General features: G+C 37.2%; 2 protein-coding genes across 7 annotated transcripts in view; both read left to right on the plus strand.

The window, feature by feature from the left end:
- boss (bride of sevenless) overlaps positions 1–5,499 on the plus strand; it is a 16,399-nt gene extending 10,900 nt beyond the window's left edge. The window contains exons 8-12 of the mRNA XM_068370000.1: positions 1,767–1,924; positions 2,214–2,432; positions 2,671–2,889; positions 3,643–3,863; positions 4,288–5,499. Of these exons, the coding sequence (XP_068226101.1) occupies positions 1,767–1,924; positions 2,214–2,432; positions 2,671–2,889; positions 3,643–3,863; positions 4,288–4,987 (1,517 nt within the window). The 3' untranslated portion in view covers positions 4,988–5,499. The remainder of the gene's footprint in view (positions 1–1,766; positions 1,925–2,213; positions 2,433–2,670; positions 2,890–3,642; positions 3,864–4,287) is intronic.
- Positions 5,500–10,182: 4,683 nt separating this feature from the next.
- Positions 10,183–22,510, plus strand: part of Nf-YA (nuclear factor Y-box A) — a 34,293-nt gene continuing 21,965 nt past the window's right edge. For 3 of the 6 annotated variants that reach the window (XR_011044155.1, XM_068370692.1, XM_068370697.1), the window contains exons 1-4: positions 12,108–12,254; positions 16,026–16,109; positions 17,062–17,184; positions 18,697–18,829. Coding sequence is in view for 5 of the 6 variants with exons in the window: in XM_068370692.1 (XP_068226793.1) it covers positions 16,080–16,109; positions 17,062–17,184; positions 18,697–18,829 (286 nt within the window). In the remaining variant the exon portion in view is untranslated. Of the gene's footprint in view, positions 10,320–12,107; positions 12,255–12,289; positions 12,471–16,025; positions 16,110–17,061; positions 17,185–18,696; positions 18,830–22,510 lie in introns of those variants that run through there. The other 3 variants (XM_068370696.1, XM_068370695.1, XM_068370694.1) reach the window with 3 other exon arrangements.

A 22,510-nucleotide genomic window follows, 5' to 3' on the forward strand; every position in this document is an offset into this window, starting at 1 on the left:
TGTGACCCGTCAAAAATGAATGATAGATATTTAAATATGATACAGGTTCACTCTTTCCCAATTCCCTACAACCTCATCAGGGTATGAGTACTCCCTCTCCCCCTATCTTTGAGACTGAGAGAAACCGATGTATCCATATGTCTGGCAATACCGCTCAGTGTGACAGGAAAGATATATATATGTATATATATATATATATATATCATATATATATCCTATATATATATATATATATAGGGCCTCATATATATATATATATATATATATATATATATATATATATATATATATCTATATATATATATATATATAGATATATATATATATATATATATATATATATATATATATATATATATAGATATATATATATATATATATATATATCTATATATGATATATATATATATCTATATATATATATATATATATATATATATAGCCAGATACTTCCTCTTTATTATATAGAGGAGGTTGAAGAAAAAGATATAAGCAGAAAGCAAAATACACAATTTATTTTTGTTTGTGTTATCCAAATATAAAGGCAGGAGTTCTCAGCATGAGCATACACATATCTGTACACATACGCATGTACAAAATATATACAAAGAATACTTGCCAACACAGAAGTACATAGATGCCTACACCTATATACTGTAGCAAAACACTGGCCTATGTCCATGCATTCCACTTATAAGTCTTTATCATATCATACCCTGAAGATGTGCATATAATACACGAAAGTACTTGATACTATTTCAATACTAAATCTTTATTTTCAAAATTTCTTTTGGTTATTAAAATAGCTTGATTTTGTTCATTTTGAATTTCAATTTCCAGTATTTTAAAACTCAATCATGTAGGGTATGAGTATATATAATATTGTGCATGTACCGCTATACTTAGGTACTCGTATGATTATGAACATGTGTATACTCATTTACATCTTACAGTTCATTATTTTTCCGTATAGGTATAACTAAAATTATTAAATTTAGTTCTGTGTACTTGTGTATATCAGTCAATTTTTGTTTGCAGGCATGTACACCAACTTCTTGCCCACCATTATCCCTACATTAAGCGGTCGGTTACCTAATGTGTCTTCCAATGCTTTTGATCAAAGGCATCACCTTCCACCAAACCTCTTCTCTCCATATCATCCTTCACCTTATCTCGCCATCTAATGCTTTGCCTCCTCCACAATACCATGTCCCTACATCCTATAATCATTGGTCTACATTGTCTGCCAATTAAAGCGAAATTGAATTTGAAATATGTACAATAACGTACCAGGTTATCAGAACCGGTCGTCCAAAATATCTAAGAGACTTACTACATATTGTGCAACCAAGAAATTGTCCTGACACAAGAATAGTTACAGATGTTTTCACACTATCAGAACCTAGATATACTGTATGTCGACTGAAGGCTCTACAGCCTTTAAATATGCGGCCCTAAGACTATACAATAGGCTCCCATGAGACATCTGAATTATTGAAGATATTAAGGCTTTCAAGAGGAATCTGAAGACCTTATTCTGCGAATGTTTTGATAGTGATTATCAAATAGTAGGCGAACAATACGCGTTGTGAAATAATAAATGCTCCCGAATGAACATCATAAAACGACCGTGAAAGTCCAGTAGAGAGTAGGGTTCCCCTACAGTACAGGACCAGATAAGCAGCCCTTAAAGTAAAGTAAGTAACTTTAACTAAAATACCCATAATTTCTTACCCCTAAAGCTAAATATTACTTTCTCGATACAGGTCTGAACAGCGTAGCCTCCGGAGTGCTAGCCATCCGACGCGCCAGCCAGTCCGTCCCGGAATTCGGGGAGCATTTCAAAAACGTGGCTTCCATAGATCCAACTTTGTATCCAAATTTTGACCCAGACGACTATGTGGAAGAACCGGCCGTGTTTCAGGTGGTGATGGGGTAGATGGTGGTAGATGTTGAAGAGGCTTCTTTTGTGGTAGGCCTAGTTGTTAGATGTAGGTTAACACTTTTTAGATTTGTTTTTCAATGCAAAGATTGTTGATTTTCTTCTAGGATAAACAAAATTGAATTCCAAAACCTAAGAAATAATAGTTCAACTCAACTCAGATTACATTTTTATATTTAATCAATTACCTTTAATATCAAACTTCCCATAGACTTATACACACCCAGGAATCCTAGCCTTTTTTCTGAATAGTCCTTCCTCTCACCATCAGGTGGTGGAAGGCGTATTCAAAATGGGCGCAGGAATTCGCCGGGCAGTCGAGGAAAATTGCCAAGGGATTGGCTGGTGTGCGAACGCTACCCTCTCACTGTCAGATCTGGAGGCGGACGGCCTGGACGTAGTAGAGGCGCTCTCTATTAAGTCTCAAAGGCCCAGATATCAAATTCTTCACCTTTCTCCTGATGACAGCACTAGACTCACTTTCTCAAAGGTAAGGTCTTGGCTTCTCCTTTGTTAGATACAATACTACACAGTATTCTAGAAGTTCTGTGCATCTCTCCTAAGTGGGATTTTACTCTAGAAACCTAGACTTGCCATACTTCATCACTCCATCATAGTAGGGTTTTACTCCATCAGAAACCTAGACATGCCAAGCTTCCCCAGCCCTTCCGGACCGAGTTTGGCTCTGTTAAAAAGCCAGTCCTAACAAACCACTTCACTTCTTCCAGGTAGGATTTTACTCAGCTGGCATCCTCGAACTTGATGAAGGAGCTAAGGGCAAAGCAGACTGGCCCAGCCCCCATCCCTGCGTTGGCTGTCACTGCCTCAACGTACGATTCTGGTTCTTCCTCGACCTGAGATGGCGGACAGATGCTTGGGTCACCATATGCGCTACGATGTCGATTATTGGTGTGCTGGTTTCCGTGGCCATCATGATTTACATTATGGTAAGAGGGTTTGAAGAGCGTAGTCTCTTTGGTTGAACATATTCATGATAAGGAGCTATTTGAACGGCTTGAATGGCAAGCATTATTGTTATCAGTTTACTAGCTGATATTAGGATTGGATACAGGACCCGGTAGATGAAAGACAAGGGGACTACTAGCTGAGTCTTCCATGCCAAAGAGTCTAGGGTTCGAACCGAATGTGAAGCAGAAATGGATGTCTATCGCAAAATATTTTGGAAAAAAGACATATTTGGACACAGAACTTCCTGGCACATCTCACTCTGAGGAAATACACCCTGTCACATCCTTACTGAGCAGGTAGTTCCTGTGTGTAGCTCCTGCTGACCACTGATGTCATCTCTCATCATGGAGTCACTGTGTAACAGGGTGCATTTCATCAGAGTGGTGTCAGCAATTCCTGTGTCCAACTGTACTTATGAATAGCAGTACTGTCTTTGGTCCTCCACAGGTGTAGTATACCAGTGCACCTCACACAGTGTATTGTAGGTTTTTCCTCTGTTGCACATTGCCGGACTATATAGCCTAGACTCATAAACCTAATCCACTGCTATATAGGGAAAAATAGGTACCCTTAAGTAGTTCCTCCTTGTTTATCACAGAAATTCGAGGATAGTCTTATTCATTCAGAAAAAGAGATACACATTGGAATATCATCTTGTTTCATCATCATCATCTCCTATGCCTATTGACGCAACGGGTCTCAATCTTGTTTACACCAACCTTATTTCACAGATCCAAGGATGTCGCGGACGCTTGCCCGAAGGGTCCCAGACCTTCTCGGTGCTGCTCCTGATCTCCTGCGTCTTCCTCTATGCATCAATCTTGCCTTTTAGCTTCGAGGCCTCCAGCATCATTTGCACTCTCCGTCCGGTCATTACCAGTATGTCGTATGCCTTGGTCTTCTCTCTTATGCTGTCACGGTCCCTCATGTTAGCCACTGCGGATTCTGAAGGGTGAGAGAGAGAGAGAGAGAGAGAGAGAGAGAGAGAGAGAGAGAGAGAGAGAGAGAGAGAGAGAGAGAGAGATAGTAAAAATCTTTTGCTTTTATGACTTGCCATCTGAAGTCAGCGAAATAAATCATTCTCAAAAGTATGGCATCTTGCAATATTTTGTCTTCTCTTCTCCTTCCTCTATGACCATTTTTAAAAGCACGATAGCATATTTATTTCTTGCATTAGTTTCTTAATATAATTATTTCCTTTTCTACTTCCTTCAGAATGATTCTTGAATGCATATTTTGTTTTTTATCATTATCATCTAAAATATTTCTTAAAAGCATGATATACTGTATATGTGTTTGTTTACTTCTATTAGAATTCTTAAAAGCATGACATTTGTTTCAATCCTATTTTTCTTCTTTTTCATTCTATCCTCAAGGTTAGTGGGCCACGTGAGTGGACTGGTACAATCAGCTCTTCTCTTCTTCATGGTTTGTGTCCAGGCCGGCCTCGGCGTCCAGCAGTTTCTGTTAGACCCACCTCAGTTCATACACACTCCTCCCTCTCCGACTGGAGGCATCTCATACACTTGTTCCGGCGACAGACTCTTCTTCTTAATTTCTCACTCTTACGTCATGTTCCTACTGCTGCTTCTCCTCCTGGTCTCGCCATTCATCATCAGATCCCGCCGTAACTATCACGAAGGTCTGCTATTCTTCATAGCCACCGTATTGGTTGCGGGTGTCTGGGTAGCCTGGGCGACCCTGTATATGTTAATGCTTCCCATGTGGAGTGACGCCTGCATATGTTTAGGCTTAGCTTCTACGCCTACATGCCTCCTGCTATGCGTATTCGTACCAAAGACCTACTTGATGGTGCGAGCAGCAGCCAGAGACGCTGTTGCCGCTACGCCCATTCGAGCGCTATCCAGACCTCACTCGGCGCACGATTTGGCGCGAGCTTCATCCTTGGCGCTGTACGACTCGATCTCCCACTTGCCGGAGATGACCTATTCGCAGTTGCACCCTCCAATGCATGCCTACGCCCCTGATCCGACTGTGCATTTCGCCCCAAAGGAGAACGCCTACGATGCGTATTCTCACTACCAGCCTTCCCCGCACAAGGTTACTCAGTTTTGATTTCCTCGAAAGTACTGTAAGACTTTATATCTCCTAAAGTGGCATTTTCTATTTTAAAACTAATTTATGATGATTGTTAAGAGTACATATGTGTTTTTCTTAATTTTTTGGCAGTGAATTATCATTAATAACATCACCAGTACAATTGTGTACATATTTACGTAAAGATTGTACCCAAAACATTCCAAACTCTAGGTCCATCACCAAATACTGTTAATATACTTCACTTTTCAATGACACTAATAACAAGAGGTGATGCCTTTATAATGCCAAGCTATGTCTTTTATTCATTCATCTTTTTGTCTCTTATTGCAACGCTTAGGACTCGTTTCTTTTAAGTTATTTTCCCAGCACTTTATTTGCCTGTCTATATTGTCTCACGTCACCATGTTCAAAACCCAAGTGTTCTATGTGCATAGAAAAAGGGCTGTAGTATTTTCTAGTCATTCCTTTGTAGAATTGTATATTTGTTTCAGTTTCTGGAAAGGAGAGAAATAAAAAGGACATCTTTATTATTTATGTTATAGTTACAACCTTAACCCAGCCACTGAGGGGGCCAAGCCAGCCTTAACTTGGTGCCGGTCCCAAGCCCCGGTAAATGAGGAGGGTTGGCGGCAGGAAAGGCATCCGGCCATAAAAAATTAGCCAAAACCAATATGGCCAGTAGAAATTGTGAGATTAGAATTAATGCTAGGGCATATATATGATGAAGTGTGGGACAGAGGTAGATGGAGAACGCTGGCCAGAAACATTGACCCCATATAAAGTAGGAAAAGATGCAGACAAAGAAAAAGAAGAAGAATACAACCTTATCATTGCCTCATGTGTTGTGTTAAAAATAACACCTGTGATATTTTAATTTAGATATGAAGATATTAAAGTTAATTCATATCTGTTTTAATGGATATAATTTCTCATTAACACATGTTACAGTTGCAGTCTGACCTCAGAGAAGGTAAGTAGCCCAACCGTGAGTCTGACACAGGTGTTACACGTACAGATAATGAGCAGTTGTAAAGTACACAAATGTACATAAAGCGATAAAAATAATTGCTAATATAGTAATAATGTGACAGCTTTAGTGTTTAACAACACCTGAAAACAGGATTCTTCTGTTTGTTTTTACCTAAATATTCAATAATATAATTGGACATGTTTTCCCTGCCCCGTTGTGGCTTTTTAAGATAGAAGAAGATGGGTTTTAGTAAACAATGCTTTACATTCTCTAGCAGCCTTCTCAATTACAAGGTAATTACCGCAGAGTGAGTAATTTTGGTTGATTTAAGGAAATTTCTAGAGTAATAGCACTTTCAATGTAATTTTAAGGCAATCTGGACTTTGGGACTTCTTAATTTTGAAGAAAGTTCAATCGTTTTAAAGTGATTTTTCTCAACACCCTTTCTCTGTAAACATTGCTTCTTAGTATCTAATGTAATTTTTCGAAATTTCTAGAGTAATAGCACTTTCAATGTAATTTTAAAGTAATCTGGACTTTGGGACTTCTTAATTTTGAATAATTTTCAATGGTTTTAAAGTAATTTTGTCTTAACACCCTTTCAGTAAATATTGATTATTGGTATCTAATGTAATTTTTTCGAAATTTGAGGTAATTTCCGAGGTAATCCCTTGAACGTCATATCTGAGAGTCCTGGTCTCTAGTTTGTTCTTGATGTTTTGGTGAATGTACTGATTAATTTAACAACAGAATCTAGATGTGATTCAAATTTGAGTATGTGCTGTTCCATGTGAAATTATCTGTGTAGATTCTAGAACTCGTAGAACTCTGTGATTTCATCTATATACAAGAGCTTCGAGTCTCCTGACCCTAGGCTATGTCCGTTTTCTTTTTGATGGCCTGTGTTGATGAAAAAAAAGAAAGAAAGAAAGGGCACTTATTTCTGCTCTAGTTAGAAGGAACTCTACTACCATATTCTTTCTTTTAAACCAAGTATGAACCCTTGTGCAAAAAACTTCCATTTTTAAGTCGTTTCAAAGGCCTGTCTAGAGAATGCTTATCAGCTTGTCAAACTCATTGTGATATTACATCCTTTTCGTTGCTCACTTCCTGATTACCTGCGATCCTCTGTTCTAATACCTCTTTTCCTCTAGTACATTATAGCTCTTCTTATTTTCCATCCTCTTAAAGCAATTCCATCATCTACATTCTCACCTTATGACCAAACCATCCCAAAACACTGACACTCAATGCCAACCTTTTTTTCACTACTTTGTGTCACCACAATTCTTCACCCTAAGTCAGTAGGTTTTCAGTCAGTTTGAATGTGGAGGGGGTTATCACAAAATTGCCTTTATGTAAGTTCTATCATCTATTTTTATGAAGCCTTGCTAGTATTTTTCTTTTTGCTACAGACCATGTAGTGTAGCTTTTAGTGAGGTGCAATGTATGCATTACTTGAAGACTTCTGCAGTGTACTTTCTACTCCAAGCTGAGTTATCCTTAGTTGTACCTCAGCACTGAATAACTTCTGTGGTCCCAAATTTCATAAATGTAATCTTAACCCACTTACATTTTATTACTTTTTGTTAGGCCAATCTGTTCTACTGCCTTAAACTGGAAGGGAGAATGGCAAGCGGGACCCTTACTATAGTCCATTTCTTTTATCGCGGCATATTTGCACCGACTCGCAGGGGTGCCCTTTTAGCTGGGAAAAGTTTCCTGATCGCTGATTGGTTGGACAAGATAATTCTAACCAATCAGCGATCAGGAAACTTTTCCGAGCTAAAAGGGCACCGCTGCGAGTCGGTGCAAATCTGCCTCGATAAAAGAAATGGACTATAGTTATACTGTACTCAGCCATTCAGTGGCTCAGAAATTGCTTCCTATTCTCCCCCATAACAATCTTGCCTCTCTGAGATTCACCTTCTTCCCTTAAAGGCAAGTGACATTGAGAGACATTGGCAATACCATAGAGACTACCACACACGTATGATCAGCACCCAAATCCCCTTTCCATCAAGGCAGGACCAGGGAAGGTCAGTCAATGGTTGCTGATGACTCAACAGGTAGACCTGTAGTTTCCCCCCAACACCCCATCCTTAATTCATATGGATGGTAATGTTGCAGACACTATAAGAAACTATCTGGTCTGAGAAGGCTTGAACACTTGTCTGACAGATCGCCAGGCAGTGACGTTTGCAATATGCTACCACAACCCCTAATTTTTTCCCCATATTCGGTTACCTCTCCTCATATAACTTCTCTGTTGGTCTTTTCTATTCTAACACGATATATTACATCTACTCTTAACCCTGTTGAGTTGTTGTCTGTGCTAAAGGTATTACTTTAGGATCTGAACAGCATTAGTTCATTCTCTAGTTGTACCCACTTTTTAGCCATCTCCACCCTCAACCCTTACTTTTTAACGAAACTGTGAGGTCCTCAAACCCAGTAGTACCTCCCTTGCCCCTGTTCTGGGCGATATGCCTTTAATTCATAAATGCAAAGCCCTTACTCATAAGAAGCATTTTGATGAATAGCTGTATCTCACGCATCTCAAGGTTCCCTTTCCAACTTTCTAGTTTTCAATTCCACTGTAACCGGCATTTTGCTTTAGTTCAGCAGTGGATATATTAACCATAAGGAAACACATCGGAACACCATTAATATCCCAGCCTCCCAGGCTCTATCACTTCCCAGTTAACGTAACGAACCACACACCTACTTTGCTTTTTTAGAAATAATCGGTTACAGATCACCTTCTGTGCCATACCTACTCAACTATCAATTTGTGATAAAAAAAATGAGCTATTCAACCTCACGGCTTTTCAATCATAGCTCTCATTAAAATTTTCCACAACAAACAACTCGTCTGTTCATGATTTCATTCGATAAATGATTCCGTTTCTCATCGTAATCTCGGAAACTTTTTTCCAGTTTGAGAGGGGTTGAGATGGTTTGAAGAAACAGTCTGAATTATTACTACGCTCTCTCACAGACTCACACCGGGCCCAGGAATCATAAGAAAATCGTGTCATATTTGGTTTAGTTTGGTTATAACTACACCCAACTATCGCTTCATTATTTTCAGTGGTTTGTTATTGCTATTCGGCGAGTTAGAGGCTATGCTAGTTCAACCCTTATCTTATATATATTAGAAAATGAATCTTTATACATTTCTGATTTTGAAGGTAACGAAGGAAGCTGAATGTAACTCGTAGTTTGGTTATAACTATACCCAACTATCGCTTCATTATTTTCAGTGGTTTGTTATTTCTACTCAGCGAGTTAGATGCTATGCTAGTTCAACTCTTATCTTATATATATCAAAAAATGAATCGTTATACATTTCTGATTTTGAAGGTAACGAAGGAAGCTGAGTGTAACTCGTAGTTTGGTTATAACTATACCCAACTATCGCTTCATTATTTTCAGTGGTTTGTTATTGCTACTCAGCGAGTTAGAGGCTATGCTAGTTTAGCCCTTATCTTATATATACTAAAAATGAATCGTTATACATTTCTGATTTTGAAGGTAAGGGGTTACTGCGCTGTAATTGTTCAGTGCCACTTTCCTCTTGGTAAGGGTAGAAGAGACTCTTTAGCTATGGTAAGCAGCTCTTCTAGGAGAAGGACACTCCAAAATCAAACCACTGTTCTCTAGTCTTGGGTAGTGCCATAGCCTCTGTGCCATGGCCTTTCACTGTCTTGGGTTAGAGTTCTCTTGCTTGAGGGTACACTCGAGCACACTCTCCTATCTTATTTCTCTTCCTCTTGTTTTGTTAAAGTTTTTATAGTTTATATAGGAGATATTTATTGTTGTTACTCTTCTTAGAATATTTTATTGTCCTTTTTTCCTTTCCGCACTGAGCTATTTTCCCTGTTGGAGCCCCTGGGCTTATAGCATACTGCTTTTCCAACTAGGGTTGTAGCTTAGTAAGTAATAATAATAATAATAATAATAATAACTCGGTGGTGGGACCTGGGAAGATCATGTGAGCTATAGAATAGACACAGAACCCGTGAGCTCAAGCCAGCAGGCGTGGGACCGGGGAGGGAGGTGGTTAAGTGCATTTTGAAATTCGACTCTTAAAGTGTGGGGAGTCAGTGCTTGAAGCATCACTGAGGTTTACCATTTAGAAAGAAAACATCTGATTAGATTAATTTTATGAACTCTAAAATGGGAGAAATTCTTTGTAAAGAATGGAAACAATTGCCTCTCCAGTGGTAAATTCAGTGGATATAGCTTATCAACGCTTCAATTACTTATTTAGGTAATATACGGTAGTAATAGTGTCGAAAACTTGCTTGATAATCGGCCAAAGATCCCATTGACTCTCCTGAGTACTGCACCATCAAATCTCCATTAATGTAGGTAGGTATAAGAAAAAACTTTTAATCGCAAAACTGAAAATTTTGTCAAAACTGTGTCGCAAAGAACGATTATTTGCGTTTTATAATGTAGTATACCAAAAGGACAGATTAAATATTTTCGTTTTCAGTCACTCTTTTCACTTTGAGATGAAAATATGAATAAAATTATTGAAACTAAATTTATTACGACAGGAAGATGGAAACAGTTTAAGTATTTTGAAATTCTCCGCGGAGCTGTTTAGTACAGTTTTAAAAGAAATTAGCGCCTTTAGTATTACTTTTAGTGAGTGTACAAATTTTATTCCTTATCTTATGTTTTCATAGTTTTATATATTATATTTGTGTAGAGTTTGTAGTTGGTTTGTTATAGATAGGCTAAAAATTAATATTGTTATGGTGAACGAGTTCACGATGTTTTCCGCTGGAATGTCATGTGCCATATTTATACTAAGTGTTTATAAATGTGATTCAAGATTAGACCTCTTTAGGAATCTCCAATATGAAAGTCTCAGATATGATTATTCTTATCTTAACTCTAATTCAGGATGCTATCTAACATAGATTTGGCCGATAAAATTTCTCTTGTAGATTTTGACTTGGCATCGCCGTAAGCCTTAGATCGTTATGCGACTATGTCACAGTTATAAATTTGGTGAAGTGTTTTGGAAAGATTGAGCTTTCAGCGTACTGTGACATAATTATAGTTTATCATTGACTAATAATATACACTCAAATTTGCTGAAAGACGATATAAATTGGAGACATCCAAAATGTTTTAGCTCCGTCTGCAGGCGATATCTCTCATCTATGGGAACTTTTTCTGGCATGATGATAGTATACAATCTTAAGAACAAATTCTCAATAAAATATCAAGTTGATGAACACCGAAATGGGCTAAATTAAGCTAATTACTAACATGACGCTCTGGAATGCGAGATGTGGCACCACTGCTTTGTCGCCACGCCTGGTGTAGTCTCATTTGTGGAGACGTCAGCGCTGTTTCCCATTTGGTAGTTGCACGTTCAACAATGGATCGGTTGCCGACGTTATTATGTATTTTTAATGTACGTCATGTGGAAATTTAATCCACGTAGCCTTTAAGAAAACTCTGAATGTTGTATCTTAGTAAAAAGTTCTGTCAAAGAATGGTACGAAGCCTAAATAAAACTGAAATGAGATTTTGTCGCATATTGATATTTCGCACATTGGGGTAATTTGGAGCGCATTTTAAGTATTGTGTATTTAGCATATCGTAAAAGAATTCTTAACTTTATATATACAATATATAATGCAAGCGATGAATAAGAGATTTTAGTATATTAATTAAAACTAAAACCCATGGTGATTTAGCATTGGTCTCTATGCAATATTGACCACTTCCAAAGAATTTATGTTAAAAGATATTTAACAACGTAGCATAAAACATAAATTTATATTAATAAATATATAATATATTAAAATTAATAGAAATTTAAGATGTATGGGTATGTAAAGATACTTTAATATGTAAATAAATAAAATAAATAATGAACAAACGATTCCTTCCCAAAATCGTAAGAAACAAAAGCTCAATGTAACGGGAGATCGTTCAGTGTAACTAATACAACTGATATTACAATAATAAGTTTTCTAGATGTTAAAACCCTTTATTAACACGAGAAATATATAAATAACCACAATAAAAGTTATGGTAGGATATAAAAAGACTCTATTAATTATCTGGCGTAGAAAATCAATAAATAAACGTAGCGAACGTACCCACTTCGAACGTAAACATTCGCCTCGTGAACGAAATTCCTGTCCGTGATCGCCAGTTGACGTGAGTGAGTGCGTGTGTACGTACTCATCTGGCCAATGGTGAGGGTTGTGTGTGTGTGCGAGTCTGTTCATTGGTTTTGTGCCACCAATCATATCTAACTACAACCTAATACCCAATGTAAGTTTGTTGCTTCGTTCTATCACCCCTTGCTGCACTCCTGATTGGCGATTGGAAGGGATTGGGGGGCAGGCTGTCATGTTTTTTGACTTTTAGACATAGGCTGGCCAGACGAGGGAGATTCGACCCCCTTTTTGGGAAGACAAAGGAGGAAAAACGCCGAATTTCTTATTAAGGGGGAGCCATGTTGAGCCAGATGGCCGCGACCGAAATGAAGTGAGTCTTGAGATCAAGGGAAGAAAGTTATAAGAACCTTTAAAGAGACAAAGTTATAACAAAATATAAAAACTTTCGAAAAGGGTTTTAAAAGTTTCCAGAAATTTACCTATGTCCGTCGAGGGATGCAGCAAGTTTTGTACTCTAGGTCTCGTGCTAGTGTTGATTTTATGCTAGATTTGGTTTTCCTAATTTTACTCTATTGCTTAGGATAAGTCTGTCGTAGGTTAAGAGCAATTGCTTAGGATAAGTCTGTCGTAGGTTAAGAGCAATTGCTTAGGATAAGTCTGTCGTAGGTTAAGAGCAATTGCTTAGGATAAGTCTGTCGTAGGTTAAGAGCAATTGCTTAGGATAAGTCTGTCGTAGGTTAAGAGCAATAGGATAAGTCTGTCGTAGGTTAAGAGCAATAGGATAAGTCTGTCGTAGGTTAAGAGCAATAGGATAAGTCTGTCGTAGGTTAAGAGCAATAGGATAAGTCTGTTGTAGGTTAAGAGCAATAGGATAAGTCTGTCGTAGGTTAAGAGCAATAGGATAAGTCTGTCGTAGGTTAAGAGCAATAGGATAAGTCTGTCGTAGGGTAAGAGCTATGGACTTACAGGTTAGGATGGAAATAATCGAATTGTTAGCTACCAGGTTATCACACTATTCCGTTAACTTTAGAACATCCTAACCTCGTGGAGTATCCTAAGTTATCTACTGTGCTGTCCTATTGGTGGTGTTAGCTTGAGTATCGTAATAAGTTTACCATGAAACTCTATTTCTAGTCTTTATCCTGTTTTGGGTGGCTGTTGTGAGTAATGAATACCCTGTAAATTATTCACAACAGCTAATCCCAGACAGACTATCTTACAGGCTAAAGTTTACCCTTACTCTGATCTTTGGTTATAGGCTAGCCTAGGCACATCCTCTGCTGTTAATTGGGGTGTATGTATGGTAGCGGCCACCTGTATGTGTGATGATGGCTGACTAAGAATACGGCTGGTGTGAAGGTCTGAACGATCCCCTGGTCTCAGAATTCTCCTTGATAATCTGCGCATGCGCGAACATTACCGTGTGCCAGTGCATACGAGGTTGATGTTTTATTTTCCTGTAATGTTAGCGTGCGCAGTTCAACATTACTGCTTGCCAGTACATACGATCTCGATGTTTTATTTTCATGCGAGCGAAGCGAGCTAATGGCGGAAAATAACCATTATACAATGTCGAGGAGAATTCTGAGACCGGGGGATTGTTCAGACCGTCACACCGGGTAGCAGGGGGCAATAATTCCACCGGTTAAGTAGGTAAGGACACGGCTTGTAGGTTAGGTTGAGAGGGGAAGTTAAGGTTAGTTGGTCCCCATTTTTTATGCACGGTGGAGGAAGTGGCCGCTGATGTACAAAGGCTCCGTTTAGTTAGATATATCTATCTTGTACTTTGTCCGAAGCAACACGACCTAACCCAACTTAGTAAACTCACGAGGACCTCCATTCCTCATCTGATATACAGTACTTGATTCCCCTACTCTGCAGAGGTTTTACCTGTGCTAGCCAGTAACTGCAAGATAGGTAGTGCAAGACAGGTTGTATAACTTAACACCCCTTTCAGAGGTACGTTGATGTACTGAGAGTAGGGACAAGATATCTGAGGTCAGTTTTAGATAACTTGAACCCGATTATTAAGGGCTCTATCCTAGGTTGGGTTAGTGGGAATGTCTATGTTAGCTAGTGACTGATTAAAGGGTGTTCATGAATGGCTGAGGCAAGAAACAGTAACGTTACCCTAGCAAGCAGGACAATGCCCTAGAGACTGGCCATATATACATATCAGTGCCCAAGTTCCTTTTCCACCTAAGCCAGGACCAGGGAGGGCTAGGCAGTGGCTGCTGATGACTAAGGAGGTAGACCTATAGCCAAACGTTTCATCCTTAGCTCACGAAGATGGTGAGGTTGCAGGCACTATAAGAACCTACGAGTTTGAGCAGGACTTGAACTCTAGTCTGTCGATCACCAGCAGAGACGTTACTAATATACCACAGTGACCCTTGGTAAAGATTTCCTGGACAGGCTAACAAGGCTAGGCAATGTTAAGGCGTTACATACTTGGGTTACTTTACATACTTCATTTAAGGACTCTTCTCCTGGTCCTATCACACTTGGAAAACCTGTACAGGTAGTATGTAGATGGTTGGGTGTCCGTATTTTTGTTTACCAAAATATTCGCAAGCGTGAAGTACAAAATATACCACGAGTAAAGCAAAACACCGCCGATCAACAACCAGTAAATGATTGAATAGAGTTTGTTCAATGTAATTATGCTTAATTACCTCTGCCGATGAAGTTGGGAGGAGGTTATGTGTTTGCCCTTGTTTGTTTGTAAATAATTTCCTGGCCACAATTTTATTCATAGAGTAGTGAAACTTTCAGGGTTTTATTATGTTGGGACATGGAAGATTCAGTTTTGAAAGTCCTAGGTCAAAGGTCAAGGTCAACCAAATTAACCCTAACCTCAAGCTAGCAGTTCATTGCTAGGCCTAAAGGGAACATTAAAATGGCTCATAGGTCAAAATGTCAAAAGTATTTTCTTTCGCACATGATTATGATAGGAGTTGAGGATGGGTGAAGGAGAGTTGACAACTGATGAACGACCAGCAGTTTGGTAAACCTAGGCTAATCAGATATTCTGTTAGAAGGTAATGTCGTTAGTACTCCTCACACACTGTACTGTAGGCATTATTTAGGGACGTTGCGGTATTCCTTCGGCTCCTAGCTGCACTTACACTTAATGTGCATTCCTGCTTTCTTTCTTGAGTCATCCTGCACAACTCCCTAACTTTTTACTTCATAATGTAACTGCAAGGTTTTCCCCTAGTGCTTTGATAGGAAATGGCCTTGCATGCCCCATCATATGGTGATATTGCACAAATCTAATGTAAAGGGAACCATCATGATAAGCAGGATAAACATCATTTCAAGTACAGTATTTCATTGTCACTTAAACTTTTTTGTACACAGACTAATTTGCCTTGATAGAAAACTTTACCACCATACAGTATTAGTTGTAGACTAACTGTTGGTCTTGTAAATACTGTACTTTAAACGAAACTCATTAGCGAGGAGTAATTAAATATATGGCCTGTCCTGCAATCATATGATTACAGTATTCTACTATTTTTGTTAGTAAATTGGTTAACAAAACCAGAAAATTGAGGAAAGAAAATAAATTATACAGTAAATAAATGATCAACAAAAAGTTAAAGATTTTTTTTAAGATCCGTAACTTTAATGAATATCAGTCATATTTGCTGTATACTAAAGACTGAAACTTATGTGAACTTGTTCAGCAGAAAAGGATTTACAAAATATTTGAACATCTGAAGAGTAAAATGTTAGGAAAACTTCTCAAAGGTCCAGTTGATGTTCGGAAAAGTATTGTAGTAGTGTACTTGACTTGCAAAACTGCCTGATTAATATTTATAGTGAAAATTGAAGGTAGACATATATGCATATTACTAATAATAATGTGATATGACACGTATGGTGCGATCTTATTAATTTGCAAATGTTTTCTTTTCAGTATTGTGCGTATTGTTGACGTTATTCCTAGGAAACTCTGGTTACACTGTGCAGGATGCAGGCTGTTCAGCAGGCTGCCACGCAGGTAGGTGTTTCTTTGCGGTTCATTTAATGCCGGAAAATATGGTGCACGGTCTATTTTAAAGTTTGTCTATGGAATTCCAGTCATACCATCTTGTTTAGATCAAGGCGTCCATCTGGTACTCGTACATCAGAGTTCAGTACAGTACTGAACTGTGGTACCGTCAACGTCATGCGTGTCGTTCTCCCAAGTTTCATCTGTTTGTGTTATTGTGGATTGTGCCATTTATGACAGTCTTTCCATTACCTTGTTCATTTACTTTGGCATGCAACCTGATTTTTGTATTTCCCATGTTTGAAAATTCATTGCTTTTTTTTTTCCTTTTGGGGGAATGTCACTGACTCCAGACGTTGGTACTAAGTATTTCCCATGTTTGAAAATGGATTGCTTTTTTTTTCCCCTTTGGGGGGATGTCACTGACTCCAGACGGTACTATATTTTTATATCCCTCAGTCAACTGTTTTCGAAGGTTATGTTTGACCTGTTGGGTCTTATCTGCAGAAAACTTGAAGGTTGAGCACAAAAGATAATGGCTCTTTAGTCTTCCTTGGCATTCAAATTAATCTTAGGGTCATATTCCATGGGACAGCCTTAACACATAAGAAAAGTTTTACTTGCTTAGTATTACTCTACTCTTAAGTCATTTGATTTGCTACCAGTTATTGCTTATAACAGGACCTTTTCTGAAGGTTGGAAGGGATTAATCTACATAGAAATAAGATAGCAATGTAACCTTTCTTAAATCATATCTCTGTCTTTAGAAATTATTGAAATTGGTGAGGAAAAAAAGGATAGCTTGAATCCAAGTAATGCTGTCCCTCTGTACAAATATCTGAAATAAACTTAGTGTAGTAATTGTAAAGTAAACAGCTGTAATAGTTGTTAAGTAAACAGCTGTTATAAACTACAATAAGAATATCTTGGTAGTAGGATATAATCATCTTTTTATTTCTAGGGTGCACAGATCATCCAGACAGCTGGCGGGCAGTTGATGCTTCAAGCTGGCTCTATCCAAGTGGCATCCGGCAATACTCAACAATTGCAACAAATACAGGTGGTTCCAGCATCAAGCATACAGGTACGATATTTTAAGGAAGTTGAGTATGTGATGCGGGGCTCAGGCATTATTTTACTGTTTATGCAATTTGCATTTACAGGTCAGAGCTACAAATACTGTTGGTGGCTTTGTTAAAGGTTAAAGGTTTCGGTTTCATCAGAATAGATGCTCACCAGAACGTCAGCCGGGTAAGCCCAACCCCCCACTGTGGTGCCCAACCACAGCAGTGGCCTCCCCAGTAAACAGTTTAAACTCACGGTCCCGGGCGGGGATCGATCTGTTGCCATGCTATATTGCCTTTCTTATATAGCACGGTTGAGGGGAATTTTGATTTGCATATATAAAAGTAAAGTTTGCCAAAATTATGGCTGCAGGTTGTTGACTTCATCATTATTGCCCTAGGTATGAAATATTCCTTGTTAAACCAATGAATAACAGTTTTTAAGTAGTTAGATGTAGAACGGCACCTCGTAGTATCAAGGGATATTGAGGAAGGAGAGGACTAATTGGTAAGGGACCTCTGGTAGTGGTTCTAACGCGCCCCAGTTACTATACCGACACACTATTAGAGTGAGCGAGCTGGGTTTATTCCTGGCATTCCATGCAACTTTTTTTCTTTGGTATATTTAGCAGTATTTATACCTTAAAAATGGTGCTTTAAGGAGCATTTCACGGAGCGACACAGGTCCCTCGCCCAGAAATAGATTTTTCTTTCATCAAAATCCCTTTTATAGATACCAATAAAAATAATACAAGTTCCTTAAATATTCAAGAGAAGAATAAAGTGTGTAATACTTTCTGCTAAACAATCCTCCTAGTGATAAGAACTTTGTGTATTATTGAAACACCTGCTTGTTCCCATAAATCTTATGGAACATGTTATTGAGCACCCAGATATTGTGCTATCTTAATTTTTTTAGATTCTGCATTTAATTATTTCCGTGATTTTAATACAAAAATGAATCTGAACTGGAAAGTAAAAATAGGTTTGTAAAATGTAGGGCTTTTAGGTTTGTTGTAAGTTGCCAAAATGCAGTAGGTGGATTAAATTACGGTTTTATGTTCCCTGACTGGTTAATTAAATCATAAAACTAGATTTTTGGTTTCTGATTTCTCAAATTTTGATAACAAATAGTTGGCTATATTTTATATTTAATTAGGCATTGTATTAATGGTTAATCAGCCTGATGGAGTTTGGTAAATATTTACATGGTAGGTTTGTAGAGAATTTATACCTTTATATACTTAATGGCAAAGTGTAGAGTAATGTTATTTATAGTAATCTCTGGGAATTGCTGTAGATTTGAATTACTGTAATTTATAGAAGTTTCATCAAAATATATTGTTTTAGATGTTTCCAAATATAGTAGCATGTATTGAAAAGTTTATGTAGCTCATTTGTCATACTTGAAATTTGAGAGAAATTTGTACTTCAACCTTGAATTAGTGTTCCTCTCCGAGAATGAGGTCGTTTATTGGGTAAACATCAAGAGACAGTCTCCTCAATAGATTTAAGGTTTTATCCTCTTTCAGGGAGGTTCTCATGTGGTCGTACCTGGAGGATCTTCTCAGCAAGCGCAGATTATTCAAACATCCGACGGTCAAGCGTTAGTCTACCCCATACAAGTGGATAACTCTGGAAATGTCATAGGACAGCAACCAGCCGGTGAGTGTTATTTTTGCTGCAAACTTTTCATAATGCAATTTTTAGCGTGGGTAGAGTTAGTAGTACTAGTCTGCGCGGCAGGGGAGGTTGAACCGCACCTCACTATTGAGGGATTTTGAAGAGGAGATATCTAAATGGTACGAGACCTCAGGTCATATTACGCCCTAGATTATACCGATACCAATAGGTGAGCGAGCTACAGTAGTTCAACCTAGCATTCCTATGCATTTTTTCTCTGGTAATATTTTAGCAGTTATATTCCTTAGAAATGGTGCTTTAGGAGCATTTCACTGGGCGGCACAGGTCTCTCGCCCAGAAATAGATTTTTCCTTTGTCAAAATCCCTTTTTTAGCAGTCAGTGAGAATATTAGGCAAGCTATAGAAGACATCTAGAATCATTTTAGCGTTAAGAGGATTTAGTACCCTGCTGATTATTTGCGAAGATTATCAAGTAATTTTATTTCCTCGTTCAGATACAGTACAACCAAATCTGGCTCATCCTTTTGATATCTCGGATGATAGGCTCCCATCTAGATTAGAACACTGCTGAAGCATATTAGTATTGAAAATTTATTTTAGGTTTTGCAGAAAATGTATGCATATGGGCTTACAAGTACCTGTACCACATAATACACAAGTCAAGACCATAGTTCTGTTGTAGCTTTATTCCCCTTACAATAGGAGTTGTTAGCTTTAGTATCTTGATGTATGCCAAATTGTATTTTGACTTTTCTTGTTCTAATAAGAACAAAATAGATTCAGGAGTTTCTATTCATTTTCAGTTCTGTATCAGGGTTGCTAGCAGTTCATAAATTTTCTTATTGTTGATAAAGGGACTGATTTTTTTTTCTATATACAGTATAGTTTAGCCTATTCTAGTCCTTGTATTGAGAAATATTCACAATTAGTGTAGCATATTATGGTTGTCTTAAACTATTTTAGAACCAAATATTAGGATATCACGGTAAGTTTAAAATGCCATGGGAAACATTTTACATATAATCTGGTCAATCTTTATTATAGTTTGAAAGTTTTCTGTGTATTTAGTCTTCATCACAACTAGTGATTTTATATGATTTTAATCTTAAATGAAGTTTATGTACTGTACAGTACACTGTGCATAAAGTTTGGTAGATGTAGTACTTCCAAGAAATTTTATTGTATTTCTTGGATTATTGCCTGGTTTGAAATTATGGTCACGTAAGGTTCAGGTTAGATAGTTTTTTTTTTAAAATTGTAATTTTCTTTTTCTTTTTTTTTAAAAACCTTGCTTTCTGTAATTTTGTATGCTTCAGATTTTCTTCTTTTGTAAATTTTATTACCATGCATTTCACTTATTTGCTCTGCATATGTTGTCATCTCGGTTATCCTTAATGTTTTATCCTTCACTTGTCCGTATGATGACAGATATCTTGGTATTTATTAGAAACATTTTTTAAAATCCCATGTGTAATCAAACAAAAACTCCTAAAGTTATTTTCAATACAGAACATGTGTTATTGTAGTTCAGTAACATTAAGTTCACAGATGAGAGATATGACTCAAATGTCCTTTTCAAATGATGCGAGGGAGAAAGAGATTGAGTGAACTTTTGTCTTGCTATTTCATCTATTTTTTTAACATCTCTCACGACACCGTAGAGTTTTAGACTCATTTACCTAAGGAAAGTTCAAGGAAGAAAGGTTTCTATAAATAACTAGAAACAGTAAAAAGGATCCTTTTGAAAAATGCAATATCAAAGATTGTGAATTAATTTTTAGTCAAAAAATTCCACAATCATCCAGAGATGTATTAAGTCATAACTAACACGGGTATTTCTCAGCATAGTTTAAATTAAAATTGCCGTGGAAGTATTCATGTAAAATATTCTCTACTAATAGGATCAGTCCCAAATAATACAAGGACTTTAGCTCAAGAAAGTATTTATGAGTGATAGTAAGGATGAATGAAATCTTTTGAAGAGATGAAATAGAAAATAGATGTATTTTTTCACAAGTTCTTAATTTCCTAAAGTAGGTGAAATAATTTCTTTTATTATTGCTAGAAGGGAATTTGAGAGATCTTTCCGTTTGCTGTGTTCGGTGGATGGGAAAGCAGGTTTAGTTAAACTTTTATTTATATAAATTTTCTTGGTCATTGATAGCATTTTGTTGGTAATTTCTGTGTGGAACTTTGGAATTACACATAGTGATCGGAGTGGCAGGCCATATCACATAACCCGTTTACCCCCAAAGGACGTACTGGTACGTTTCACAAAATTCATCCCTTTACCCCCATGGACGTACCGGTACGTCCTTGCAAAAAAAATGCTATTTAAATTTTTTTTTGCATATTTTTGAAATTTTTTGAGAAACTTCAGGCATTTTCCAAGAGAATGAGACCAACCTGACCTCTCTATGATGAAAATTAAGGCTGTTAGAGCAATTTAAAAAAAAAATATACTGCAAAATGTTCTTGAAAAAAAATAACCCCTGGGGGTTAAGGGTTGGAAATTTCCAAATAGCCTGGGGGTAAAAGGGTTAAGTCTATTTTTGCCAGTTCTTACGTTTGGGCCGTATGAAAAATATATGTGAAAGTTTGACAATGCTTTACCTTCAAGTGAAGGGGGGGGGGGGTTAGTAGCTGCACAAATATCTAAATTACCAAATTGAATTTCAAATAAGTCAATAAGTAAATTATCCTTTAATATTAGTCCCCTTTGGACAAAGTCTGACAGACTAGTTTTATATAATTTTATTTGTCTGTCATCAAATGTTGATGTTTAAGACGAGTGGATTTAAGTTGTAGATTATGGTAAATTGAAGTGTTTTTCTTAGGCGATTATGGTAAATTGAAGTGTTTTTCTTAGGCGATTACAGTAAATTAAAGTGTTTTTCTTAGGCGATTATGGTAAATTGAAGTGTTTTTCTTAGGCGATTATGGTAAAGTGAAGTGTTTTTCTTAGGCGATTATGGTAAATTGAAGTGTTCTTCTTAGGTGATTATGGTAAATTGAAGTGTTTTACTTAGGCGATTATGGTAAATTGAAGTGTTTTACTTAGGCGATTATGGAAAATTGAAGTGTTTTTTAGGCGATTATGGTAAATTGAAGTGTTTTCCTTAGGCGATTATGGTAAATTGAAGTTTTTTCCTAGGCGATTATGGTAAATTGAAGTTTTTTCTTAGGCGATTATGGTAAATTGAAGTGTTTTTCTTAGGCGATTAGGGTAAATTGAAGTGTTTTCCTTAGGCGATTATGGTAAATTGAAGTGTTTTTCTTAGGCGATTATGGTAAATTGAAGTGTTTTTCTTAGGCGATTATGGTAAATTGAAGTGTTTTTCTTAGGCGATTGTGGTAAATTGAAGTGTTTTTCTTAGGCGATTATGGTAAATTGAAGTGTTTTCCTTAGGCGATTATGGTAAATTGAAGTGTTTTTTTTAGGCGATTATGGTAAATTGAAGTGTGTTTCTTAGGCAAATTGAAGTGTTTTTCTTAGGCGATAATGGTAAATTGAAGTGTTTTTCTTAGGCGATTATGGTAAATTGAAGTGTTTTTTAGGCGATTATGGTAAATTGAAATGTTTTTCTTAGGCGATTATGGTAAATTGAAGTGTTTTTCTTAGGCGATTATGGTAAATTGAAGTGTTTTTCTTAGGCGATTATGGTAAATTGAAGTGTTTTCCTTAGGCAATTATGGTAAATT

The sequence above is a fragment of the Palaemon carinicauda genome, chromosome 3 (genome assembly GCF_036898095.1).
Source record: "Palaemon carinicauda isolate YSFRI2023 chromosome 3, ASM3689809v2, whole genome shotgun sequence".
Classification (NCBI taxonomy): Eukaryota; Metazoa; Arthropoda; class Malacostraca; order Decapoda; family Palaemonidae; genus Palaemon; species Palaemon carinicauda.